At 38.6% G+C, this 26,870-nt stretch overlaps 1 protein-coding gene across 6 annotated transcripts in view; it reads right to left on the reverse strand.

The window, feature by feature from the left end:
• Nucleotides 1-26,870, reverse strand: part of TRPS1 (transcriptional repressor GATA binding 1) — a 553,804-nt gene that overhangs the window by 213,517 nt on the left and 313,417 nt on the right. For 3 of the 6 annotated variants that reach the window (XM_045861056.1, XM_045861053.1, XM_045861052.1), the window contains exon 1: nt 22,281-22,848. The exons of 2 other annotated variants lie outside the window; for them this stretch is intronic. Coding sequence is in view for 1 of the 4 variants with exons in the window: in XM_045861054.1 (XP_045717010.1) it covers nt 21,617-21,626 (10 nt within the window). In the remaining 3 variants the exon portion in view is untranslated. Of the gene's footprint in view, nt 1-21,616; nt 21,711-22,280; nt 22,849-26,870 lie in introns of those variants that run through there. One more of the 6 variants, XM_045861054.1, reaches the window with a different exon arrangement.

Genomic DNA, 26,870 nt, shown 5'->3' on the forward strand with positions numbered 1-26,870 from the left:
GAATCCAAACGTGAGATGTGATGAATTAAGGCATGTATTCTTCCAAGGAAATGATACCAGCTAGGCTTTTGGAAGAATTGATGCTACTCTTTCCTATAATTCTACTCTGTTTATATCCTAAATATTCAGTTATTAATTAAAAAATAAAGCAAGGCCTTCAAAACACCATTTTAAACAGTCTTAGTGAACACTCCATAGTTAATGATATGCAAAAATTAAAAAGATTGAAAACAAGACAACGATTATAATTATCATTGTAATCATAAGTATTCTCACAGCCCTTTGGCATTCACTAAACCTGCTTTACGTCTATAATTTACATGGATTCTCCCCTCCCTACAGCCTGTTCCCAGGTAGTATTACAGGAACACTGGGGAAACGATAAACTACAGAAAGTAGAGACTTACTCTAATTCTGACTTTAATCCAACAAAGCCACACCACAGATAGGAAAACACAGCTACGACCTACTGATCCTCTAAACACAGCTGGACACTAGCCTGCTTGAGACAGTCCCAGGTCCCAGAAGACAATGGGGATGGATGGAACTTCTTTATTTTATTTTTGTACTGCACATATCTGGAAAACAAATAAGCTTGGGAAAAGGCCAAAGTGCTCAAATAATTGAAAAATGCATTTTAAAAAGGCTGAAAAATATGATGATGCACACTGATGACCACTGAAATACTAAGGCCTCCTCAGCTCCAGGAATGGCTGCTCTAACAAAAAGAAAAATATATATGGTGGACTCGGTCTTTGTTTTTATGTTAGAACCAGGGGTCCTGGTGCTGACCTGAGTACCTTTGTTTTCACAGGGTAAATATTTAGTTAAGTTTGAGGACAGAACTGGTACTTACTAATTGGCTTAGTATTGTTTTTGTATTTGATCATAAGATTATTATTTTCTTTTCAATGCAGCATTTTAAAAATTTACTATATTAAATCACTTCATGTATTTAACTTTTTTCAATAAAGCATCTCCAGTTTTATACTATCTTATGAAATCAACAAAGCCTCAGCTACTACAGAAAGGCTTTTTTTATTCTCCCTATCAATAGCAATGCTAGAGGATAATCTGTTATAAGTTTAAAAGAAGGGCCTACGTGTCCCTCTTCTTTTTCATTTTAAAATTAACTAAGGCAACAATACATAAACCCCATGATGTACAAGTTAAAGCGGCCCCTTCACATCCAGCTTGTATATCAATTATTTTCTTTCCGTCAGTCAGAATGAATTCTTCCAGGCAAAAAATGAAGCAACTGGACATATATTATACGACTCAATAAAGTTCATTCCTTGCTACACATGTTTTGTACTAAGGACTTTAAGAGCAGCTCTACTAAAAATAGTGACGTACCATAATATGGCCTTAATAATAGGAGCTTCCAGAAAAAGAAATGAGTACAGAGGATGGAAAAAGCATGGCTTCATAAAGAATTAACTTAAAAATAAACTCAATGACGTAGGGGGATAAAACTTGATAGGGATCCATGCAGGGCAACGTCTCAAAATTTGTAACTTAAGAAAAATATAAAGGCCTCAATTCCCAGGAGCTCCAGCCACTCCAGAAAGGCTTGCTGTGCTGATCAAGACTACTACATTATAACGTGAATTGTGATTTTAGTGCATTTGACTTTCTTACATTTATTTTATTCATACCTTTCTGTCTGAGAATGCAGGAGACACAATCCTCCCATCTATGTTTGCATAAATAAATAAATACACTTCCAAATATCAGAAATATTGGTTTAAACAGCTCCATGAAAACTCTCAAAAAGTATGTGACTGATTGAAAGAGCAGTAATACATTTTTAATTACTGTAAAGAAAACCTAGACCTCCAGATACCTCCCCTGGCGACTGTGCCCACATGTTGCACACAAGGCACAGGTAGGTGAATGTTAAGAATCGAGAGGATTAGGTGCTGATAAACCCATGTTGGGATCAGCAGAAGGAAATGAAATTTGAGCATCAAATCAAAGAAAGGCAGCAGAAAAAGAGGAAGCAAGGGAGAAGACAGGACAAGAAGAAGAAGAGTTGATAGAGGGCACAGGAAACCAAGTTGGGAAGTGGGGAGAAGGGCAGGGAGGCAGGAGATGCAGGCGGAGGGAAAGGCGAGCACCAGGCCGGCTGCAGGCGGCTGACCCCGCGGGCAGGGCTTCAACAGAGAGATGGGCTCGGAGGAGAGCAGGGAGCGGGGCCGGGAGCCCAGCGGCGCGCACCAGCCAGCCCGCCGAGGGACGAGGGGGAGCCAGCGCGCACACCACTGCTTCCGCAGGACTTCCTGCGACAACACGCCCACCCCACAGCCCGGGTGTGGGGCGCGCGTGGTGGCTGCAGCAGGCCTGGGGTTCCTGCGCAAGCGAACACCACCGACACACACAAAGCTCCTGCCGCCTGCAGCTTCAAAGGCAGGGCCACAGACAGCAAGCAGCCTTCTTCCAAGACAACCAGCTCACTCTGCAGCTTCTTGGCGAGGAGTGAAAAACGGAATCCTATTTTTGCTACTCATCTGCGGTTCTGATTCTTTATTTCTCCTTAAAAGAAAAATCAAAGGAAAAAAAACTGTTTTACTCTTAGCTTTTAGTTCTGTGACTATACAAACCACCAAAATATGCTGGATCTTTATGCTTATTCATAAACATAAGTTACTTTTTTTCATTAATCCAACAGAGACAAAAAGGCTAATACTTAAATGACAAAAGTTTTGGGGTTTTATTTATTCATGTATTTTGGGGGGTTGGCTTGTTTTATGTCTGACCCAAACCAACCCTTCCTTTTTGTGTTTTGGTTACACACAGAAGATAGGTCAGGATGCCACACTTGTGAAGACCCCACTTGGAGCAGAAGGAGTCACCCAAAAGGGCACATAATTTAAGAAACACTAAGTCCTGAGGATTAAAGGGACAGTACCACATCTCCATGTCATTCAACAACTTCCCCTTGGAGATTGCTGATCACAGACTTTTTACTGTAATGGAGCCAAGAAGAGGCAGTTACTTAGACTAATATGACTTTTTTTTTTTAACCAGGAGATTGCAGCTTGAATCACGATGGAAAAAACACAAGTAGAATGTGAATCATGACTAAAGCCAGAGTTTTAAATGCCTTCTATAAAAAGGTGACGGTTTTATCACTGACAACGAACAAAGGTAGATTCGGGCCTAAGAAGAAAGGCTGGAACAGGGCTAATAGAGAAGTCACCTAGTTTTTGAAACCTCTGGTAAACCCAGCAGCTCCAAACGCTGCTCACACCTGATGAGAGAGGAGGAGGACTGCTTCCCAAAGCCTTAGCTTTCCAGCCCGACTGCCTGGCTTCCAGTCCTGACTCTGCTCCTGCTACCTGTCGGAGCCTAGGCAATGTCTTAAAACTTCCCTGAGAACTGTGATGACTGCAGGTCCCGTCCAGGTGGAGACAATACTCTCCCCAGAGAGCGCAAAACACTAGGAGCCATGATCATCCTTTGAAGGTAGCCCCTCGTGGAAGGCTCAGCTCTTTGAGAAGCGAGCAGCCTTTTCCTCGGTCGGTCTAAGCTCACCCATGGCCTGTGGCTCCTCCCGACTTTTATTAGTGATCAGTGCTGCCTCTGCACAGGCCAAATCAGTTTGCTGTTGCTCTACACCGCTCATTTCCATGCAAACTGTGTGCAGCCTTTGGGCAAAGTTTGCATGCCCTCTGCTCCCTGATTTTCACAAGTGAAAACACTACGACTGACACATTAATAAATGTGCTCCTTCCCATCATTAAAGGGCACCTCGCAGCTTTAGCAGACAGGAAACTAGCCCGGTGCACGTGCTGTCCAGCTGGCACATAGAGGCGTCTTCAAGAGCGTCCACTCCCCCTACATACAGTCTGATAAGGAACATTTTCATGGAGCCAAAACATACATTTCCTTCCTCTACTTCTGCATTTAACAGACATGAGAGCCGGAGAGTCATGTCAGGGATTATGAAGCTGCAATAAAGAGATTTCTAAGCCACCAACACTATCAGAACAGCAGGACTAAACTTCGCCTACTCACTTTCAACCAAAAGTATGCGCCTCTTCCTTCAGTTGTGGAAAAGTACAGAGGACTTAAAAATCCTGACTGATTAACCAGACTGTACTGTACAATGAAACTCTTTCTACTGTCAATTAAATAGTTTGTAAAATTCAGACAGATACTACTTTTAAACATCCAACAGTCTCCTTTCAGGGATTTTTAACGTTTCTGATAGACATTAGGGGACATCAGAAAAGCATGTTTAAAAATGCAATTAGCTAAGGTTTCTAGAAAGCTTTGGAATGTTTTATTATTAAGGAAGAAATAGGTAAATGTGAGGCCTATAAGTAATGAACTGTCTTGGAAGTAAAGAAATTCATTAAATAGATCTTCTCCTTGATTTATTCTTCATGGTTCCATATCCATTCAGATTTGGAAATGCACAATAATAATTTTCCAGAGCTGTTTAAAATAATATTTAAGTGCCTAATGGATTCACATATTAAATAAAGAACTTCTCAATTCTCAGATTAAGGAAAGGTGTTTTTTTTTTCAGTTTAAAAGAAAAAAACTACAGAGAGAAGGCCAAGGATATGGTCTTTAAAAAACAAACTTCAAATTTTTTCCTTCACCTTTAAGATGAAATTAAAGGTGATTATTAAAAATGAAACAGTCAAAGATGTCTGTGGCATTCTTGTTCCAACATGAGAAATGTCTCAGCAGCTATTATTCAGCTACCACTTTATTGGCCACCTCGCCAGGAGTCTGGATATTAAATAGAGCAAAGAGGGGTTCACTTTCACTGCCTTAAACCTGGGCATCCCAAAGCAGCGTTACTCATGGCTCCGCTGAGCTCCTGACACACCCTATCCATCAATATCCTTGTTAGATCTTCTGAAGATACACATCACCCCTATTCCTTTAGCATTGGAGCATTAGATCACTTACAGGTAACTTTCATCACAAAGCCAATACAGAAGCCACTGCCCTCGAACATCACAACACATTTAGGCTGACAAATATTCAACATGTGGCCGTTAAAACCACACATTTCCAACTCACGACCTTGCAGCCTAGCACTGTCATCCTTCATGTTTCAAGAGCACATCATTTATCACTTTGCATCTTTGATTACTTCATAGTACCTCAGATACAGTATCAGTAAAGCACAACAAGGTGCTGGGGTTTTCAATCTTCTATAGTTTGCAAGCGTACTGGGGGGGGCAGCCTTTGCCTCAGTTTCCCTGGCACTGTCATACTTGATTTAGTGATATCAAATCAATGAAAGACCATTTGAAAGCACACTGCAGAACACAACGTGTGAAGTCACAGCCAGCAGTGTTACACTTTAGGAAAAACACATTAGGGCAAACTCCAAGAAATGTGTATTGATTAGGCAATATCAGGTAATCTTTTTCTTCTCTGAAATCTGACAACCCAATTTCATAATTTTCTCAACCTCTCAAAGTCTTACACTCTTCTGGACAAAGTGTTCTTTCCCCATGTTCCATTTAATGCAACACTTTTGAGAAACCACTGTATCCAAGGCATTGTAAAGAGAACAAAAATGAGTTGGGTTATGTTCTTCCTCTCCTCAAGCTTGCCACGGGAGCCCAGGGCAGGGGCGTTTAAATCTAAATGAAGGGAAATGGGAAGGCTTCAAAGAGAAGAAACACAAAGCAGACGCCTGAGGAACAGGCAGAATCCCTACAGGCAGGGCTAGATGTCAGGTCCTTCTCAGAGGGGAGAACGTGAACCCAGGCTGGCTGCGGAATGCCCTGGGACCAAGTATTTGAGTCCCAATGGCAGTGGCGTTGGAAGAGCACGGACACTGGAACTCAGAAGCCAAGTTAATTTAGAGGTGACTGCACTAGAGTTATTTCACTACGACCCAAAGCTGAAGGCTTATAATCCTCAAGGAAAAGCATAGAGATGAAGAAGAAAGTCAAGGACAGACGAGAACAAGTATGGCAGGGCCCTAGAAGCCAAGCCAGGAGGGACGCTCGGGGAAACAGCTGGCAGCACCCAGTCTATTGAAGAGATGCAGCCAGATGGAACAGCCACTGGGCTTGGCCACCTCACCACGAGGCCACCGCTGTGCTCCGTGCAGCGCCGTGGACAAACAGAGGCGGCTGGGCGGAGTTCACCGAGCTGGGACTCGAAGGTGTACACGGAAGGAACCCCAGATTCAGGCTTTCCATACTTTCCCCACTCTGGGTTTATTTTTATATCTGAGTAGGTTTATCTTTATTCTGAAAAAAAAATAGACCACATTCCATATCTGGCTCAAGAACATTCTAATTAATAAATCTCAAAGAGCAACATTTTGACTCCGTGCCATGCCAAGAACAAGATGAAATCCATCTGGAAATAAATAAAAAGTAGCCTTTTGTCTTGTTTTACCTTGTATTTTTCTACATTGTCAAAGGAGACAGGTTGAGTATTTGCCCATCATTACTTAACATCACCCCAGTGCTTAAACCCTCACCTATCAGTCAGCTTCAATAGCCATATACCAGCTACAGAATCGCAACTGGATTTTTCCTAGACTCCAAGAATGCTCCAAAAATAATGGCAATTGGATTATAATCCAAATGGGCAGAAGATAAGCGCCACTTAACTACCCTCTATAAAACATCCAGGATAGTCTTTGCTCACAAACATGTGCCACGAGAACAAGTGTAAAACAGACTGCAAAATATAAAACAAAATACGTGAGAGGAGGCTTACCAAGAGGGAGTCAATATAATAGTGCATTTAATAAAATTAAATGCATGCTGATTTATCAGCAAAGCAAATTCCTTACGCAATGGCAAGAAAAAATGAAATACAAAAAACTCATCTTTTTTAAACCTTTTCTGGATTTAACCTCTTTTAAAAGTCAGCAAGAAAGTACATTCTGATCAGCAAAGCCCAGAATAAGAGCCACTTTGAACTTATTTTGGTCTGCAGTGCCAAAAAGACACAGCAAGGTTCCGATCCCCTGAAGTAAAAAAAGAAAAAGAAATAGTCCATATATTGGAGAATCCAATAATTTATTAGAAAAATAAATTTTAAATAACATAAAGGAAAACTAGGGCAAACTAGGCATTTCTAGCATTTCCTATGGTTCTATCAGGTATACATTGGATTTTAAACTATAATTAATAGCATTAAAAATCAACTATATAAAAAGATAAAAGCCAGAAGAAGTGTTGGAAAAAAATCCCTAGGTAGTTATGTAGTAAGAGTAACAGAGGTTTTCAGCCTTTCCCTGTACAGGACACTCACTACACCAAGAAAGAGATTTTATGTGGGATGACCAACGTAATGGTTAAAACGATTCTTTAACCCATGTTAGAAGAATTGCCTTTTAATGTGGATAATCATTCCACCGTTCTCTGATTTCATTGATTATCTCTGACTGACTGAATATGATCATCTGCCACAAGCAAACTGTTCATTTTAAAGGAGAAACTATCCACAGCCATTTATAAAGGGTTTTCACCTAAAGAAACATTAATGAAACAACACAACCAAATTAAATCAAGCCTGCCCTCCGACTGAAGTACAAACAGCTGAAAACACATACAAGGCACCTTGCAAGTCAACATGAAAGGGGTCCCAGTCAGACTCCAGACCAAACAGGCCCATTCCTCGGGTCTGACACACCTCCTCGGGCTGGCCACCGTCACTCCAGGGGCCCATTTGACAAGAGTTTGCAGGATGACTTAGGTACAACATCTTTCTGCATGGAATTACTGCAATTCTTCCAAACAAACGAGGAAATAACAGTGGCACCCAGGGTTGTAAACTATACATTTCACTGATGGGGAAAGATACATTAACCCTTTAATTATGCAGCATAACTATTAGCACTGAAAGATAAGTAAAAAAAAAAAGAAATCTAAATGAAATACCTCAGGTGTCTAAGGAGAAAAAATTTTCCTGTTTTTCCAATGCAACAAATAAATGATTAAAATCAGCTTCACTTAATCAATAAAGAAATGGTAACTGCATCCATCTTGGGTAGCAAGCTCATGGATAAAAATGGAACATGAAAGAAATTCTAAAAAAAAATGAACACATTAAACTTTAATTTTCACTACACTTGGGTTAAAATGTATCACTCAAAAGACAGAATTAAGAAGAAAGGCATTAAATAAATGAGGTTCCTTTATTATTATTTTGTTAATCTGTTTCTATAAATGCTGAGGAATTTACATAGAATACCACAAATAATTTCTCAACTGTGTTTTGGTAACTAACTGCACATTTTAGGCCTAATCTCACAGATACTGTTTATAGTTTTCAACCAACCAAGGGACTAATGGCTGTTATGAATGAAAAAAAAAATCCCAGTTTCTTGGAAGACAAAAAGTCCTTAATTCAAATGGACCATCTTTTAAATTGGTCTCAAAATAGATAAATGTTGGAGTTATTTTAACCTAAAGAGAGAAGAATAATGCAAATGAACTTCTTATTAATAACCATTTTATAAGCAATTTTCAGTACCAACTGGATTTTATGTAAGTGAATCCAAAGACACATCTATCGCTCAAGTGTTTGAAGGAAACATTAGGCAGGCCTAAATTGTCTGCAGAAACTTTTTAACCTTCCAGGATAAGGTCTAAACTAAACTTGATTCCCCATTCTCTGTGAGGTATTAACAGGGAGATAATATGAATATACCAACATATTATATGATCAATTCCCTGCTGCTTACTAACAAATGATATTCTAATTTTGTTCTCATATCTATATGCAAAAGGAAAAATACAGATTAATGAATCTCAAACATTAGGCAGACTTCCTCAACAAACATCAAAATTGTCTAGTGTCTTATGTATAAATGAGGATGGTGACCAGACACAGGTTCAAGTTCAGTCCTTTATCTAAGTGGCTGTATGATCATGAGAAATTCACTTAATTTAATCTTCTGTTTTCTCCTGTGTAAAACAAGATGATTCTGTTAAGAGTGGATAGTAACTCTCATGCCCCTTCTATCTTTCAAAATAAAGAATGATCCTTAGGGTCACCCTGAATAATACCCAAATGAAAGAGAAACAATGAAACAGAACTTACACTTGAACAGCCCATTTCCGACTGACCATTCAAGGCAAGTTTCAGCCATGGAGAAAAGTGTTTTATTGGCCAGGGTCTATTTTTCAACAACAACAACAACAACAACAAAAAGGCTAAAAGACTCTTCAGCCTGGACCAACATTTCCTCATGTATGTGGGAAGCAGGATATCACACATTTGCACACATAAGATGAACTCGGTGCCCATCGGCACCCCAGCTGGGGGCTAGCTTTTCCAGCACAAGCACAAAACTAAGAAAACTCTCTCACAGGCCACGCAGTCCACTCTCCACCTGACCTCAGATAGGTGATCACATTCTTACTCTCCTGTATATTTCCTTTGTCCATGGTTTTAATGATGTAACCTAATGAAATAAAGAGTACATATTACTGGGCTCAGACATTTTGCTGATATTTTCACATGACCATCTATTGTCAAAATAAAGGGGACCAATTATTACCACAATATTGTTTACGTAAATAAACCCCCTTTTCTCCCACATTAAGAAAAGAAGAAACGATCTGGAGAATTGTTCTTTATTCCTTATCTATCTCTAAACGCTTTGAATTAAATCTAAAAAAAAAAAAAACTGGCCCAGCTCTTCCATTATATTTCAAATAGGGAAAATTTTTAAATTATCCTTTCAAAATAACACAATAAACATGATTTCAAATCATCACATTAGCCGACTTGCAACAACACGGTTTTGATTACACTGGACCAAACTTTTGGCAAAACATTCCCCTGACATCACAAGGACCAAACAAGGAGGCGGTCCGTTGAAATGTCCACATTTCTACCAGTGGAGACACCAAAATACTGTTAAATACACTCCACTGTGCAAGTAACAGGCTCTCTCAGAGTCAACTCCACTTCAGTGAGTAGCTTGGGTGATTTGTTAGGGATACTAAGTTTGCCACTGATACCTTTTTCTTTAGGGCCTGATGCATTTACTCCAAAGGAAAATATTTGCAAGCAGTCTTTAGACCAATGTGCAGAGCTGTTACTTCTTTATAGTAGCAGCCTTATTTGCTTTACACACAACTATAATTTAAGGACGCCAATCATTTTAAGCAAAGTCGTTTGCAAAAAATAAAATGCAGGCAATACCAAAGAAAATTTTTCTTTCTACTAAAACATCTTTCCACTAAAACACGTCAGGTTAACATCTTCAGTGATGGCATAGGTTTAATTTTAACCCTGTGTATTGACAGTATTTAAGATTTTCTTACCACTTTTGGAAAATTCCAAAGGAATACCTCAAACTAATTTCAAGGCTGATTAAAATATTTTTTATCCTTTTCCTGCAATCACATTTGTAGATACAAATTGCCTAAGATGCAAATGAGAAATAACTAAATGTCATGTTATTTTATCGCATTCAGAATTTTTGTGATTATCTCAAAAAAAATAAATATAGGATTGTCAAACACCACTCTTTTTTAAAGTAAAAATAAAAGCATGCAAGTAACATGGTAAGGATTTCTCCATAGTTGAATCCTCAGAAACAACCAAAATATCTTATCACAAAAAGGGATGGAAGCCGAGCTGAAATCACTGATCCCTGAATTTGATGTTTCGAAATGAGGTTCTAAAAAGATAACACAAAAGGAAAAAATACAAAATAATGCAAAATTAATTTGCATCATATGGGAAATAACAAGGATTCTATAATGAGAAAACCCTAAGAAAGATCAAGTATTTCCTCTCTTTTCTGAAAATCTTAAAAAAAAACCCTAAATATTTCAATGGACTTCAAGTAACACAAGAGAATTTGGAAAACATGTCTCTAAAAACCAATCCAGAATGCAGAATGTCAATTTGGAAATAATGGAGGCATATTTCGTTTTAAAAATTGAAAACTTTTTAAAGACAAAAATTCAAGTTAACATCCCAGTGATTAACTCAGGAACTGCTTAGCCAAGAACAACTTTCGGCACTTAAAACATAAAACTGTCAGTTTCCTCTGCTTGGAGACAAAACATACAAAACGCAAACATTCACTGCTATATTTTCCTAGATGTGAAAGGCAGAACTAACTTTTATAAAAGGTGATCACCCTGAATACTTCTACCTTGGTATTATATATATGCCGTAGCTCCCCCAAATCAGCTCCAAATTCCAAACTTCAGAATCGCCCTGAGCAGAGGACTACGACTCTAGTACATTACTCTCTAAATCTTGATGGAAATACAATCACTTATTGAACTTTGCTAGGGCTCAACATACAAATATGTTAATCTGCCTGTGCTTGATGTTATTGAACATAAGCTACCATAAACAATAAAACTCTTCAGTCATAACTTCAAAGGCTTGATAACATGATAGCTGGCATTCTATTTCTTGCAAATCTAAATAAAGCTTACTGACGGTGAGAATAATATAAGTACCCTCTTCCCTGAATCAAGACACATTCATTTCAAGCATCATCTGTGATCAACTTGTCAAATATATATTTATAAACGGGGCCTACAGAGTTTGGGAGAAGCGCTGAGTAACTAAAATTGTCTTAAATCTTTTTGCCAGAAATATGTCACAGTTGGTGCTTACGATTGTTTCAAAATTATACCACAACTTTCTTTAATTCCATTCGATGTATTTCCTCATACAAATGGAATGGCAAAGGCCTGCTTGCAACAAACAATAAATGAAATATTATTTTACAGTATTGGAGCTTCCTCCTCTTCAAATATTGCCCCCTCCAAATCATATAATAAAGAAATGTAGGTAAAAATTCCACAGCTAGCACATCTTTCCTTTAAAAAGAAAAAATACTTATTTCTTCAAAACCTAAAATATTAGAACCCAAAGAGGAAAAAAAAAAGAAAAAGAAAAAATGGTAATAAAGCATGGCGAGGAAGCATGCTTGGTCTCAGCATAATTTCCCTTAGCATCCTGAGATGAACGGCATCACGCAGCCTGTGAGCTCTGCTTACTCTGAAAACCAGCCAGAAGATTTTCAAAAAGGAAAAATTCTGGTTGTGCTTTCAAATGCCAAATTAACTTACAGGACGTCCACTCCTGAAGGAAAGCAGCACAGTAGCGCCACAGAAGCTAGAGAATGCTTTTTGTCACGCGGAGCCGGAACTGATGAGTGTGACCCCAATGGGGTTTATCTAAAATTCCCAAGTACCACAGGCAAAGGGTCAGAAGTTTTCTGTGCCAAAAATATGCAAATAAATGAAGCTTTATATAGCAACTGTTCCTTAGGTTATAATGGATTGTCTATTATTTAAGTCTCTCCCTCAATAGCCATCGAAAATGCGAAAAACAAAGAGGAGGAAAACCTGCTCACACTCAAAACTAACATCGTATTCTTCACTTCCAAGCGTTATTGGTCTCATTTTTAAATGTTCATTATTACCAATGATACATCCAATTATTCAGGGAGTGTCCCGAGCAGGCACACACAATTAAGCACTAACAGTGATATGCTGAACTATCCTGAGGGTAAGAAGTACACGACAGGTGTGCACACAGCGTAACAGCAAAGAGTTAAATGCCTGACGAAGTGAACGTGCAAGATCATGAACCCGTATTTACATACACGATGCGCACATTACGATTTTTACTGCCGGCCTTACATTTGATGAGTGGCAGCTTTCTTACTGAAAACTTATCAAGTACAAAGAAAAAGTAAAAAGTAAATAACTAGGGCACTCTTTCCGTGACATAAATTGTCCTAAGAACGGGGCATTTAAAGGTAAAATAAACAGTGATGAGACAGAGAGTAAAATAAACTGTTCGTTGTAATAGAGATTTAGATGACAGTGACATTCTTATAGTAAATGACCAAATCTTATACACAGTGAATGTCCTGCAAATTCATTCTAAATGTAGAGGAGAAACATCTTTTACTACCTGCTTATAAATTACAGAAAATAATGTTTTACGTTACTTATTACTTGGACGTCTCATTGCTCTGGCCACTTGTGCCTAGGTTATTTTCTACAACTTACTTAACTTTGTTTAATTAAGAAGCAACATTTACAATAATCTTTAAAAAGAATAACTTGAAGACAGTATTAAACATAATCAACTGTGATTTTCCCATTTATAATTTAAGTTGTTTTATTAACATAAAAATTCAGCCACCAAATACAAACAATACACAATTTTAAAAAATCACAAAGGTACATCTAAAAATAATTGATGGAGAATTATGGATCATTCAACGATCAGACTAATATTTGAGAAAATGTAATAACATGGGCCTTGATTCCAATTAACATGTATGTAACCAATCTTAACTTCCATCAGTTGAACGGTACTTTTTAAAATTGTAGTGAGCTAGATTCTCTTTCAAAAATACTTAATGGCTTCAAAAAAATAAAGCAGAAACAAATGCCAAAATCTCCTTTAGAAACTTTTATACATTTGAGCTGCTTCGTAGTATGGAGAGAAAAACAGGCTGATGTATTTATTCTACATCTTTCAGAGCTAAGGATGATGTGAGGGTAATGACATCACAGAGAAGCCACAAGCAGAAGCTGGTTTTTGTTTTGCCAATCTTGTTCTCATTTCAGAACCAAAAGTATCATGAAGTTAACCCCCAAATCAGCGTGGGGATGCATTAAGTAATTGGAACATATATTACAAAGACTGAAGTCATTTAAAAAAATGTGTATGTTAAAATTCCATTCAGTGCCTTCATACAAAAACATTTTATATGTGTGAGACTACAGATATGTGCACATCCATGTATGCACTAAGTTCACATGAAGCCACACAGCCACAGGCTGCACTGGGCACAGCTCGGAGAAAACAGGAGCTAAAACTGGACTAGTAATGCTTGATCCCTTTGCACATGAAGCGTTTCGTGTAATAGAGAAATTTAGATTCCACCAACAAACCTCCACTGTGTATCTTCACACTATTTATAGATGTATCTGATCTCAGACATAATAGATGCTTCTATAAAGAGAAAGTGAAATAGTGATTCACAAGTATTCACTGAAAGCTACACTGTAGAATCTAATCAAGAAGCATGTTATATTATAAATGTTTATTGTCTGTAAGTTTCATAAATTCTGTCCAGATTCTATAAGTAAAAAAAGCTCTAAAGCAAAATCTCTTTTATCTCTCTTTTCTACAACTAAAATATATTTCATGTCTAAATATCACTTGTGTTTTACCTATCATCCTATACAGGGTTCATTCCTGGTTGTTATAATACTCAATCTAAGATAATATTAATGCATTTTTTAGGCTTGAGACATATACATTAGATAATATGAATATGCTTATTATTCTTTATACTACTATACTATGCACTACCATGAACAAAAAGTAATTAACAGATGAAGCAATTATAAATGCAAATAAAAGAACCATGTCCCCTCCAAATAAAGGAAAAAAAGAAACAAGATAAACTATAGACACTTAAAAACTTCCTTCTGACACTATCTACAATAGAAGGCTTAAAGAACCGACAATGAGTCATTTGTTTATTGAAGTGTTAAATAAATTGAACGTATAAGTTAACTTCTGACTTACTTAAAAGTATCTGGAACATTTTCCAGAGCCTATTTTGACTGGGTCAATTACCTAGATACCAAAGTTGTTGCATTGTGTTGCTTGATGAAATAGGACATACATCAACCCTCAAAACCAGTATTACAAGCCCAGCAAACAGCATCACATTTGGGTGACGCACAGAATCCATCACCCTAGGGAAGAACGCTATGGTCATAGTACAGAGTTGTTACATGTTCCATATTATTTCTACATAACGTTTTGAGATGATAGAATTGTAAATTATAAAGTGCTGTCCCATAAAAAGATATGTTCAGAAACAGCACTGTCACTTAACTGATTTCAACAAAAATGGGACTTTGAAAACATTATCTTCAGAAGCATTTCTTAGAATACACTGAAAGGTAGCATTTTGATTTATAGTTTTTTGTCATTTCTTAAATTTCTTAGTAAATTCAAGGGACATAATAAGTATTGTGATAATGATGGCTTCATTACGGTTAAACCCCATACTAATTTCACACTTCTAGCCTTCATAAAGTAGGTCATGTAGCTCTTTAAAAGATTCACATTTAAAGCGTCGAGTTAATGCTCAGATGTGAGACCCCACCATCAAGGGTATCTACGTACAATCAGTCCACATACATCACATATAGGAAACATACTTCTAATAGCATGCACACAAAGCAGCAATGATTTAAACATGGAACAGCTACTGTGACTACTTCAAACATTTCCAGATACTTACAGTGCTAGATTTCCTCTCATATTATAGGTATTCTACTACCAGCTACCCCAAAATTACACAAAGCAAAATATGTTACCTTTGTTCAAACAATACTGCAGTTCATTATATAACAAAGTGTCATCCTTAATTGCTCAGGAACCAAGACAGTGGTGGATTCTTGGAGCAGAAGTGGCGCTGAATGGTTTGAGGCAAAACTGAAACATATTGTTTAAGTAAACCTTAAGGGGAGGGGATCATATGCGCAATTGATGATTTTTTTTTTTGTATCATCTTCCACAAAGCCTCTCCAACCCCTCCCCACCACTGAACAGTAAACAAGCTGCTGATATTAAAGGAAAGCAGTTCTGAATACCTGCTTCTCCCTTTTCTTTTCTTCTTGCTAAACTTTATCACTGTTCCCTCAGTTTTGAATAAGCCAGCATTCATTAAATAAACATGTATGGACAGGGAAACCCCTAACTTAAAATTTAGGCTTGAAAACTTTGGAAAAAATAAAATAAAATAACCAAGACTCACTTGAAGACATTCTACTAGGCTGATGAGAACAACTTACAGATTAATATAAGTTCCTAGAGTTTTTTCCTGACAAATCCTTAAGGAACGAAGTAACCAGCAAAAAAAGAATGTCTCTGATTTGAACAACAGTCTACAGGTCTCACAAGAAAAACTGAGAAATGCATAAGGTAAATCAAATTTCTGCTCAAAGAACACCTCAACTTCCCTAAATATGTGGAACGCTTTTATGATCATTATACACATCCTAAAAGACATTTTAAGGTATCCATGTGATACCTAATTTTTAGTATTATTTCTAAAATGTACTTTGTTTTGAAAAAAAATTCTCAGAACAAATTTGGGGTTAAAAGCAAAGTTGTCCCAGACAAGCAACCACAAGCTTTAAACCTTATGAACAATCCACATCAGAAATGTTTCTCAGTTCTGGCCCACCTAATGGGGTGAGGGCCCCATCTCGGGATGGAATGTCTTTGCCTGTGGAAGGAAACACTGGCACAAATCTTTTTGCCCTCCTGAAAGATTTTCCTACTTGCCAGATTCGGAAGTTGCCCTGATGTCAATCAACATCACCAAGATGTCTCTTAATTCGAGAAAGTTCTGTTTGCCTGTGCAAGATCAGAAAGAAAGAAAATGACTATTTAAAAAAGAAAAAAAAAGGAAACAAAAATGCTGTGTAATTAATAGGGTTAAAACCTATCATGTAAAATTGGGAGAAAAAAGAACCGCCAGCAGAAGCAAATTGACCCTTTAAAATTAACACTTTCCCTCTAAAAATGCAGTTTTTGTAAAGTTTCATATATTTTCCTCCCTCTGTATATAAAAATGATTAATATTACAATTAAACTCCCACATTTCAGGCTGTTGCTAACAGGTGTAGCATTTTTTAGATAAGCATATTCATTGACCTGTTGCCATTAATAATTTTAATTAATTCATTTCAATTGAAACAAAAACAACTGTTTTTTTCCAAATTAAAAAAAAGAAAGCAAGGCAAATACCCACTTCTCCCCCAAACCCCAAAACTGTGTAAGTTACGGTAACCTGAAATGCACCAGCCATCACAGAGAGCAATTGGAGAGATCCAGCAGTGTTCAGCAGGAAAGATTTTTAATAACAGATTGAAAAACAAGAATAAAAATAACTACATCAACAGAGCCTTTCTTCCTCAGGCCACAAGCCCGTTCTTACTTGAACTTTTTTTTTAAATGGCATTTTGGCCACTAAAACCAATCCAGAACATTATTAAAAGTTAAAAGCTACCAATTACTTCTGTCTGTTCTTTTAAAGCAAAGTTTGGCATTACATCAGTTGGTTTAAAGAAAACAAGAAAGAGAGAGAAAGAGTAGGAGAGAAAGTTTCCTGCTTGTATAAACTAAACCACCAGGGAAGGTGTCTAGCCACTTGTAAAGCATTTACTGCAGGCTTTTAAAGAGCTAGAAAATATTTAAAAATTAAAAGTTTTCTTTCTTATTTTTAATGAAAAATACTGAGGGACGAAAAAGTGTAGCCTTAGCATCTTCTCTGAAACGTTCAGATGTCATTTGTATTTGAAGTCATGATGCTGAATCGGAAAATGATTTCCAAGGATGCTTCAAATTTGAAATACAGAGATAATTTCATCTTTGTTTTTTGCTACTTGGATCTGTGCTCTTGAGGGAAAAAAAGAAAGTGGGATTACAAAAAAAGTAGACGTTGCTGCGACAATAGCCCGCAGAGCTGCTGTGGTCCGTCAGGCTTCTTCATCTAACTCTTAGTAATCTGAATAATTTTCATCCATAGGTCCTTCTGCAAATCTAGTGAGGAGGTTTCCTTATGCCTATACAAGATCTCTTTTCTAACCTAAATCAAGTTCTACATTATTATAACCATCAGAGAACCAAGCCAAAGGCCAACAAAGTCAGTTCCCAGAGATCAGAGAGCCACAGGGCGATATGACAACCCTAAAGGTGACCAGGATACCAACATTCAAGATATTACAAGGGCCCTGTGTAATTAATCAAATACCCTACACAAATAAACAAATGGCTTAAGACCAATTTCTACACCAGGTCAAACTTTTTAAAGTGGTTATTCCCTCTGCAGCCTCATTTGCTACTGAACAGTAGTATAAAACAACACTTGGCATTTTAGCATATTTAATCCACTGGTTAAAGGTTTGAAGAGGTAAATAATTTGGATAATTATAAAAATTCTGCTGATTTTTTTCAATGTAAATGATTGCAAAGCACATTAGACTCCTCTATACATCAGAATTACAAGTACCCTCAGAGAATTAGATTAAATTTCTGCTTGGCAAAGGCTATAAGAGTTCCTTCATATTTTATCTAAGGGGCTCCTAAGATTCCATAAATCATGACTATCATAGTAACAAAAATTCTGTTCTTTCTGTATGATCATATCAAAAGAGGAATGTAGTTATCATATAGATAGACAAAGTAAATCCAAGCCTAGCTATGCTGCCATAAATCTGCTCAAATTTCAATAAACAATAAGAGAAGTGAGTAAACAAGACTCAGAAGTAATCAGTGGTATTAGTAGTTATAACCAGCAAAAGGGAGAGAGAAAGAAATGTGTTACCTGAAAGCTTCACCAAGGATGACCGACAGAAAGCAAGTCCATAAAACTTCACTGTTTTTATCAAATTGATTGTAACTTGTGAGCTGCACTATTTGGGGCAAAACCGTCTGAGTTTATAGTTTTCTATGCCTGCCAAAAACAGATGCAGACTACCACACGAGCTGTCCTGCGGAAACTAAATTAAGCAAAGGCAAATACCAAGTGGAAAGTTGTCAGACTGTTGAATGAATGGCCTCATTTTACACACCAGAGAATATCTTAATAAGAATAAGTTTTAACGTGCACCAGTCATTTTAAGTGCATCGCTTATTTCAAAAATAGTCCTTTTCCCTTTCAATCAATGATAAACACCTGCCCATAACTTTTTTAAAGTTCATTTTCTTTTACACACAATAGCATAGTATTGTTGCATTATTGTTTGCTATCAAAGGGATATTTAAGTAAAAAATACTAATTTTTACATATCTGAATATGGAAAACATTTAAAGGCCACTAACCCAACCATTTGTACTCATTTCCAATTAGAAATATAGTTCTAGCTCAAAAATAATTTGCTATAAGTTCTTTTAAAACTTTCACTAATGTTTATTTACTTCAACAAAGAAGGTAAGACAGGAGTGTATTAAAACTTAACACTTTTTGGCATTCTTAATAGAAATATGCAGATCATTCAATACAAATGGCGGTCACTATTTCTCTGTCTCTTTCCACATACACACACACACACACACACACACACACACAGACAATAACAACAATAATATAATAGAAACATCATTGACAAACTAGAATCTTAAAAGCAGCTTTTTCACAGCTGCATTCATTTCCGTTTTGAAGGTTTCCCTGATGAATGAAGATTTCCTTATGGGTAGTCCAGAGACCTACATTGTGGAAATCAGAGTAAACTCAGAAGTAATATGACTTAAAAGAAAAGTAAAAATAATACTGAAAATATGGTAGGGGCATGTGCAACTCACCCATGATTAGCACACTAATATAGATTCTAAGTGGTTTTTAAGCAAGAACTGTATAAAATCATTTAAAATATTATCGTCAAAATGCTGAGCTCTATAATCAGCTCCGAATGCACAGCTACTGGGACACTTTTCTCTTTACGTTTAATGTTACCTTGAAGACACAAAGCACATCATCTAAACAGCAGCAGAGACCCTTATAGCGTCTAGAATGCAAAGAAGTGACAAACTGTTTTGTAAGGAACTTGTTATGTTCCAATATTTACTTGGAGAGTGTCGGACTTGGCTATTATTACGTGTGAAAAAGTATTCCACACACACATACCCCAACGTACGACAGATATATCGGGAAACCGCACACATCAGCTCACCGATGGGAAACAATACTTTGCCAACAGAGTATTAATGAAGCTTTGGGATGCCTCACATTTAGAGAAATCAAGTCAGAATGTTGGCAGTAAACTCTGTTTCCCCTCAGGAGTTTTCTATTCACGTTATTAATACCCAGAAATAATCCTCAAACTTGAGCACATTAGTGGCCTTATCTATTCAACTAAAACCTAGAGATGTTTCATCCCGGGGTACAACTTAAAAAAAAAGGAAAGTTTAAAACTGAGGAGAGAAAAGCTCTAACAACAATATTTTTGACTCGTTAAGATTAAGCATGTCATTAATAAACTTTCACTTAAAGGTAAAAAAAAAATCCTCAAAATGTTGGTATCATTTCCAGAATGTCCGGTCAGCATCACAACTTACAGGAAACACTTCATCTTCCCATACAAACCCTGTATTTATTCACAACCCTGGCATACTTGGGGAAAGAAAAAAAGCCCACACCATTTTCAAGCTGGTTGGCTTTTTCACATTAACTGGTGGAATATCTGAGAAAGTGCTCTAGGCAAACGAGCAGCATGTAAGAAACTTCACAACAGTGAGTTCAGAAACTTTCATTCTCATTTTGTCCACGTCAAGCACTGGCTGCGCGCATGCATTACTTTCCCTCACTGCCCCTTGCATTTTTAACTCTGGCAGCGTTTTCTAAATGATCAACTTCTCCCAAAACTAGCAGGAAAGTAACATGAAGCCAGCAAGATCCATAGGTTTTTACCTTAAAGAGCTGAAGGACTTTGAAGACTTTTTGGAAGGTTCCTATTTTATTTTTGCTTTGAGCAATCAAATGTTAGGCAACAACCGGGCCTAGAGTTATCACTTCTTCGTAATTTTGTCTCCGGCCCGATCTGTGTTTTCCTTTTGTACTTATTTTCCCTCTCAGACCCTTTCCTGTTCACCTGGTGCGTTTACAAAAGTTCAGTGACTCTATAAAAGAGCAATGAATCGGCCTAACTTCTCTGCGATTTAACTTCGCTAAGTTTCTCACTTCACTTACCTCACTGAAAAGTCTAGCCGTGATTTTCCAAAATAGGTTAAGGATGAATATTCTATCATAATTGTGGTTCATCATTAAGATCCATCGCTCTTACTCAAAAACTTTCATAGTTATCAATTGTGAGGCCTAAAAAGATGTGAGGAAGTGAAGCAAGACCTAAAACTTAGTAAGTCCAAGATTCCCCCTGAAACCCACCAGTCTTTCTCGCCCTCTAACTTAAATTGCTTTAGAGTCTTAGGACCATAAAGCGGTGACTGACTGCCCTGGGGGAAACACCACCATCTCACACAGGTACTAACAACAACAACAAAAAAAACCTTTCCCAGCCACAAAAACATCTTTGCACTTCAAACAGTTCCCACCCCTGCCTCACCCTCAAATTATTCATGGGGTCTTGTAATCCTGGAGTTACTTGAGGGGGCAGCCGGTGTTTGCGTTGGCCTTTCAAAGATGCGTTTCTCTAGAACCCAAACAGGAACTAGACAGAAGCGAAGCGTCCATAAGACTGGATGTCCCAACGCTGTCAGGCATTTAATCACCGACCAGTGTCCACTGACCCGAGACACATGGCGCATCATCCGCACCGCAGAGGAAGTCTGCCCCTTCCTCAGCCCCCACGGAAGAGCCCTGGCTGCAAGGCCCTGCCACATGGCACGGACCGGGCACAGACCCCTCGGCCAAGCCGCCCTGAGCTGTGCACAGGCGGGTGCATCAGGGGATGCGTCTACCCTCTTTCTCAAGCTCAGTTGGGCCTTCAAGGGAAAAAAGTTTGAAGCCTGGTTTTGCAAACTCTTCAAAGCCAACACAGGTCCTCTGCTGTTTTCCTACTTCGGGGACCCCACGAAAGGCCCGTCTCTGAGACCCTCCTGACCCTCCCAAGTTCGCCCAACTTACTACTGTGCATGCTGGTGCCTAGTCTGCTCCCCGCTTGTCAGGAGCCCCAGAAAACTTGCAGCGGCGGCGGTGTTGGCGGCGGCGGCCCCTCGGGTCCAGCCACCTCCAGCTCCTCCGCCGCGCCCGGTAGGAGAGAATTAAAATCAGCCAGAAAGAGACAGAGGGGGGGAGCGAGGCTGCGAGGGGGAGGGGGCACCGGCCTGAAACTTCTTTTTTTGGCAAATGGGGATTTGTTTTTCCTCCTCCCCGGCGGCTGAACTTGACCCTCCTGACTCCAGGGGCTACTGCAGTTTGAAGTCTCTCCTTTCTAAGGCTCAGATGCCTTAGACCCACCAAGAGGGGGTTGGGGGGGGGCAGAGCAGAAGAGGAGAAAGAAAGAAAGAAATCACACGCGCAAAAAAAGGAAGAAAGAAAATGCATGTGAAACCCGAGAAGCCTTCGCTTGGCTTTCTGCACACTCTCCCTCTGCTTTTTTTTTCCCCCCCAAAGAAAGTCACTTTTAATTCCCAGGGCTCCCCGCTCACGATCGCCCACATTTTGCGCACACACGTTTGGGCGCAGCACTCGCAGCGCGGTGCCCCGACTGGGCCGAGCGGCTCCCGCGCCCCCCCCGCCGTACCCTCCGCTCCCCGGCCCCGAGGCCGCCGGGGCCTCCCCTCCTTACCTGTTGATTAATCGTCAAGAACACCCTCCGCAGCCCGAAAGATGGTGGCGCGGCAGCCAGAGCCATGAACCGTCTTCTGTTGTTTGCAGAGTTGATCTTGGATTATTTGGGGGGGGAGAAAGGTCTTTCCTGCCTCCCCCCCTTCTCCTCCCCCCCTTTATTAAAAAAAGAGAGAGAGAGAGGGAGAGCAAGAGAAAGAGAAAGGAAATAGAACAAGGATGTGCCCGGTGCCGGGTGGGAGAGGGGAGGGGGGGTGTTTTTTGTTAAAAAAAAAAAAATGGAAAGGCGAGAGAGCGATCGAGAGGACGCGGGGTCCGGAGAAACGAGCAGCACCAAAAAAGAGGACGCTTGAGATTGCAGTGAGATCGGGTCTTTATCAGAAATGTTATCGCTTGTCAGGACCTCAGTCTCCGCGCATTACGTCAGTTTCAAGACACCAACACTATTAATATCAAAGGAGCCTTCGCGGAGGAAAGCGCCACCCCAGACCGAGCTCCCTTAAAGAGACAGCGCGCGTCCCCGCGCTGCCGCCGCCTCCGCCGCCGCCCCGCCCGGCTCCGAGCACCAGCCGCCGCCGCCCGCCGGGACCGGCCCTGGCCGCGGCCCGCCGGCTGCACGAGAACTTCGCCCGAGTCGGAGCGCCGCAAATGAGAGCTGCGCGGTGCAGGGACCCAGCTACCTTCCCGCCCCGCCTCTGCCCCCTCCTCCTCCTCCCCCACCCCCACGTGTGAACGTGCGGGCTGGAAACCCAGGAAAAATCCGAAAGCTTTAGAATAAGGAGATAAAGATAAGGACCTACCTTGGGGGGAGGAGGAGCAGGTGAAGCGCCAGTATGTGGTGGCCAAATCGATGGCCTTGAAACACTTGGAGATGCTCTCAGGAACAGTCAAAAGAACTCTAAAAGTGCTTTTACCTTTTGGGGTGTTTCTTTCCCTTCTCCCTCCCAATTAAACGAGGCAGGATTTGTGTGTGTGTGTGTGTGTGTGTGTGTGTGTGTGTCCGTCCGTGTCCCCTCCCCCGCCCTTTTACTAGGACGTGAAGTCTTAGGACACCTAGTCGGTGGGCTGTTGCCCATGCATTTGATGGCAAGTGGGCTTGAGGAGAACTTGAACTCTATCCTGAGTTGAAGTGCGGACCGAAGTTGCTATGGTTTTGTGGGCTAGGGAGAAGCTAGCAAGCTCCACGGGTGTTTGATAGTGGTACTATAAAATAGGTAAGATGGGAACACTGTTTAAATGCTGCAAGATTAGTACCTGCAGCTCTTTGGAATTGTAGTAGCAAAAGATAAGGACTACTGAATTAAGCTTGACATACTCTTTACTACTGCACACCACCAAATAGTTTCATTGTTAAATGAAATTTCCTCAAAATAAGTTTCTGAATTGGGCAGGGTGCGTTTTTTTTTTTATTTTCCTTTTTAACTTCTAAAAACCAACAACGCATTAAAGAATATCATGACAAGATTCAAAGTATAGTAGGCGTTAAAAACTAAGTAAACATTTCTTGGGAGTTTGGACTTCATTTTCTTCAGTTGGGTGACTTTAAGTGGCATGTTTTTCCTCTACTGAAAATCAATTTAAACTAATTTTGTGCTAAAAGTAGAAACATCCTCCTTCTCCAAACTACAAAATGATTAAAATTAGAATTTTAGAGAGGTACAATCATGAATCTGTAAGCCAAAGATGAAGTAATTTCCTCCAGAATATTTTTTCACTAAATAATTCTTGCGTCGTTTAAGGGGAAAAAAAAAGCTAAGAGTATATTTTGAAACATTATTATCAGAAGTGAAAAAGCCAATCAAAAAAAATGTTTAACTTAAGCATGTGCTCTGTAGAATCTTACTGATTTTTCTGTAAGATCTTCATTTCTTCTTAATATACCTAATCAGGGAGATATGTGATTCCTTTTCGTAGCACTTTTATTCCAGAATTTTGGTATTGTGTCTCATATACTATTAGTAGAAAAGCAATAATTCTTTTGCAATAGAGAAACTAATCAGGTAAAAGAGTAGTCAAAATACAGTTTCACAATGAGACAAACAATATATTCGCTAAAGGAGTGAGAAGACAATGAACCTTATATGCATGGAGTTATTCATATGTTACCATCAATTTAAATTAATTTGAGAACAGAGTGAGATTTATATATAGTGCTGCTTGCAGGGAAAATTAATATCAAAATCTTCAGTAAATCTCATAGTCAGCTACTAATGACCACCTGCATATTTTCACACTAGAGTCATTTAATACTGTCCACCGCCAATTTCCACTGTAAAAAGTATTCATATATTAAATATAGACCTTTATTTTCTTTTTTTAAGCCATAAATTAGCTTACCGACTTTTATGGAAATATGCACGGCACAGTGAGAAGCATTTTTATTCAGGGGGAAAAAAGAATCTGAGTAAAACATTCTTGAGCCATGACTAACTAAAAATATTAGATCAAATAAATTTTGAAATATGAATCTGAATAGTTAAACAGTTTGTAGTTAAAGGGTTAATACCACCTAAAACTGCTGAAGCTGGTATCTAACTGATAAAATCTCAGGCTATATGATCTTAGCAGCAAAGTTAAATAGTACAGTGTATCACAGGGATTAGTCTCCTAATCTATTTCTGCTTCCTACAGTTTAAAGGGCATTTTAAAAGGGGAAGTGATCTTCCTCTTCGTCACTCTCACATGTAAGGCAATCATCAAGAGTGTAAATTTACTCACATGAACCAATCATTGATTAAATTGGTTCAAAAAATTAAATTACATGCTTTTGCAAGCACAAAACCCTTGAGATGGCTGGTGTTTTTCCACCTGTAATAATACAAAATTTGACCATTAAGTGTACCCAAAATTATACATTATATAAAATGTTAGAGCCAAAGGTCTGAGGGTGAATTATGTCCTTCAATTGAAAGGATAAAGTTACATTTCAGGCACTGAAGCCAACATATTCATGGTCACTTAAAAATTTAATGAATGAAGTTTCACGGACCCAATTTTCCTGAAGTTTGCCTGAGAAATGAAGACTCTCTTCATGTTCCTTTTTATATTTTGAGTTCAGCAGATCAAAATGCTGCCTGTATCAATTCATTCACATGAACCACAAAAGATCTGTAGAGAACTTAATAAAGGCACAAATATTTTGGTAAACTTTTTCAAGCAAATTATTTATTTATGAAATAACTTATGAAGTAAATTTTACCTCATGCTTTAGCTATATTACATATGCTCTTGATTGACACAATATGTATAAGCTCAAAGGCCTTCATAGCATTTTTTAATTCTAGTAGGAATATTTCAAAACAACCAACTAATACATGAGGTCATAATTGTTTGACAGTTGTTTTTAATATATAAAATAAGTTGTGTATATTGTTTTCTTTCAAATGTTTGTTGATTTGTGTTTATAGTCTTGACATGTGCATGGCACAAACTGAATTAGGGGAAATAGTAAAGATTTATTTACATTTATTATCTTCTGCTGTCAAACATATGCAAAGCTCTTAAAACCATTCTCTTCTTTTGCTTGTATTTGCAAAGTGTTTCTGAACAATGGAGTCTGGATGTTAAAACAACAGCCTGTGCTTTCATAGGATACTTCAGAAAATAAAGGAAAAATTAAGAGACATTTTTTAAAAGCAAACAAAAAAAAATAACTTCCCACTAAAACAACTTCTTTATAATCTCTCGTAATGCTTTGATTTCTGAAATATTCTCTCATGGTTAAACCACTGAAGAAACAGTTCCTTGAGCTATATAATGCTGATTATTTATTAAAATGACATAGTACATTTTTCTGTTTTATTATTTAAATATCCCCCCCCCCCACTTTCTTGTAGTTTATTCAGCAGAATACAAAGAGGGATTAGTAGTTAAGTGCAAGCATACTTGTTTTACATTTTCAACCTTCTACCACATAACTTACTTACAGTTCCGGGGCCTGTAGTCACAACGATTTTACCTGATGGAACACGTATTTCAGAAATGTAATCCAACTGTTTACCCTCACACGTCATAAATTGCCATTCCTTTCGGAAACCTCAAAGATTGACAAGCCTTGGTCCTCCATGCCGACTGCTTTAACACATAGTATCAAGAAAATATTTATGTCTGATTTGCTCTCAAGTTAGCACTATATCATATGCAGTGGATGACCATTTTGCCTGCCAGCATATTATAAAAGCAATTATTGAGGCAGTCTGCCCTCCTTCGGGGTGAGACTTGAAGAAACAGAACGCTATCAAGTGTGAACTTCTCTGACTGTAGTCTTCTCGCTACCACACACCACTCAACCCTTAAAAAAAAGAGAGAGAGAGAGGCTCTGCTCAAAAATTATGATCATTTCCTAAACAACCTATTGCTGTACACCTCTGGGTGAATTTATTCAAGATAAATTCATCTTTAAATAGCCTGTATCTGGTATTCAAATTCACATTTACACTTGCCAAGCCTCCCCCCTGCAATATCAGGCAACTGCCTAGCTAAACAGATGGGCCTTGCAGCCCACCCTAAAAGCCAACAAACATGGGCTTTATTTAATTAAAAGAGGAAACAAATTTCTGAGGTGTAGGCACACACAGGCGCTCACATATGC

This window comes from Phyllostomus hastatus, unplaced genomic scaffold (genome assembly GCF_019186645.2).
Source record: "Phyllostomus hastatus isolate PE091 unplaced genomic scaffold, TTU_PhHast_1.1 phas_scaffold_21, whole genome shotgun sequence".
Taxonomy (NCBI): domain Eukaryota; kingdom Metazoa; phylum Chordata; class Mammalia; order Chiroptera; family Phyllostomidae; genus Phyllostomus; species Phyllostomus hastatus.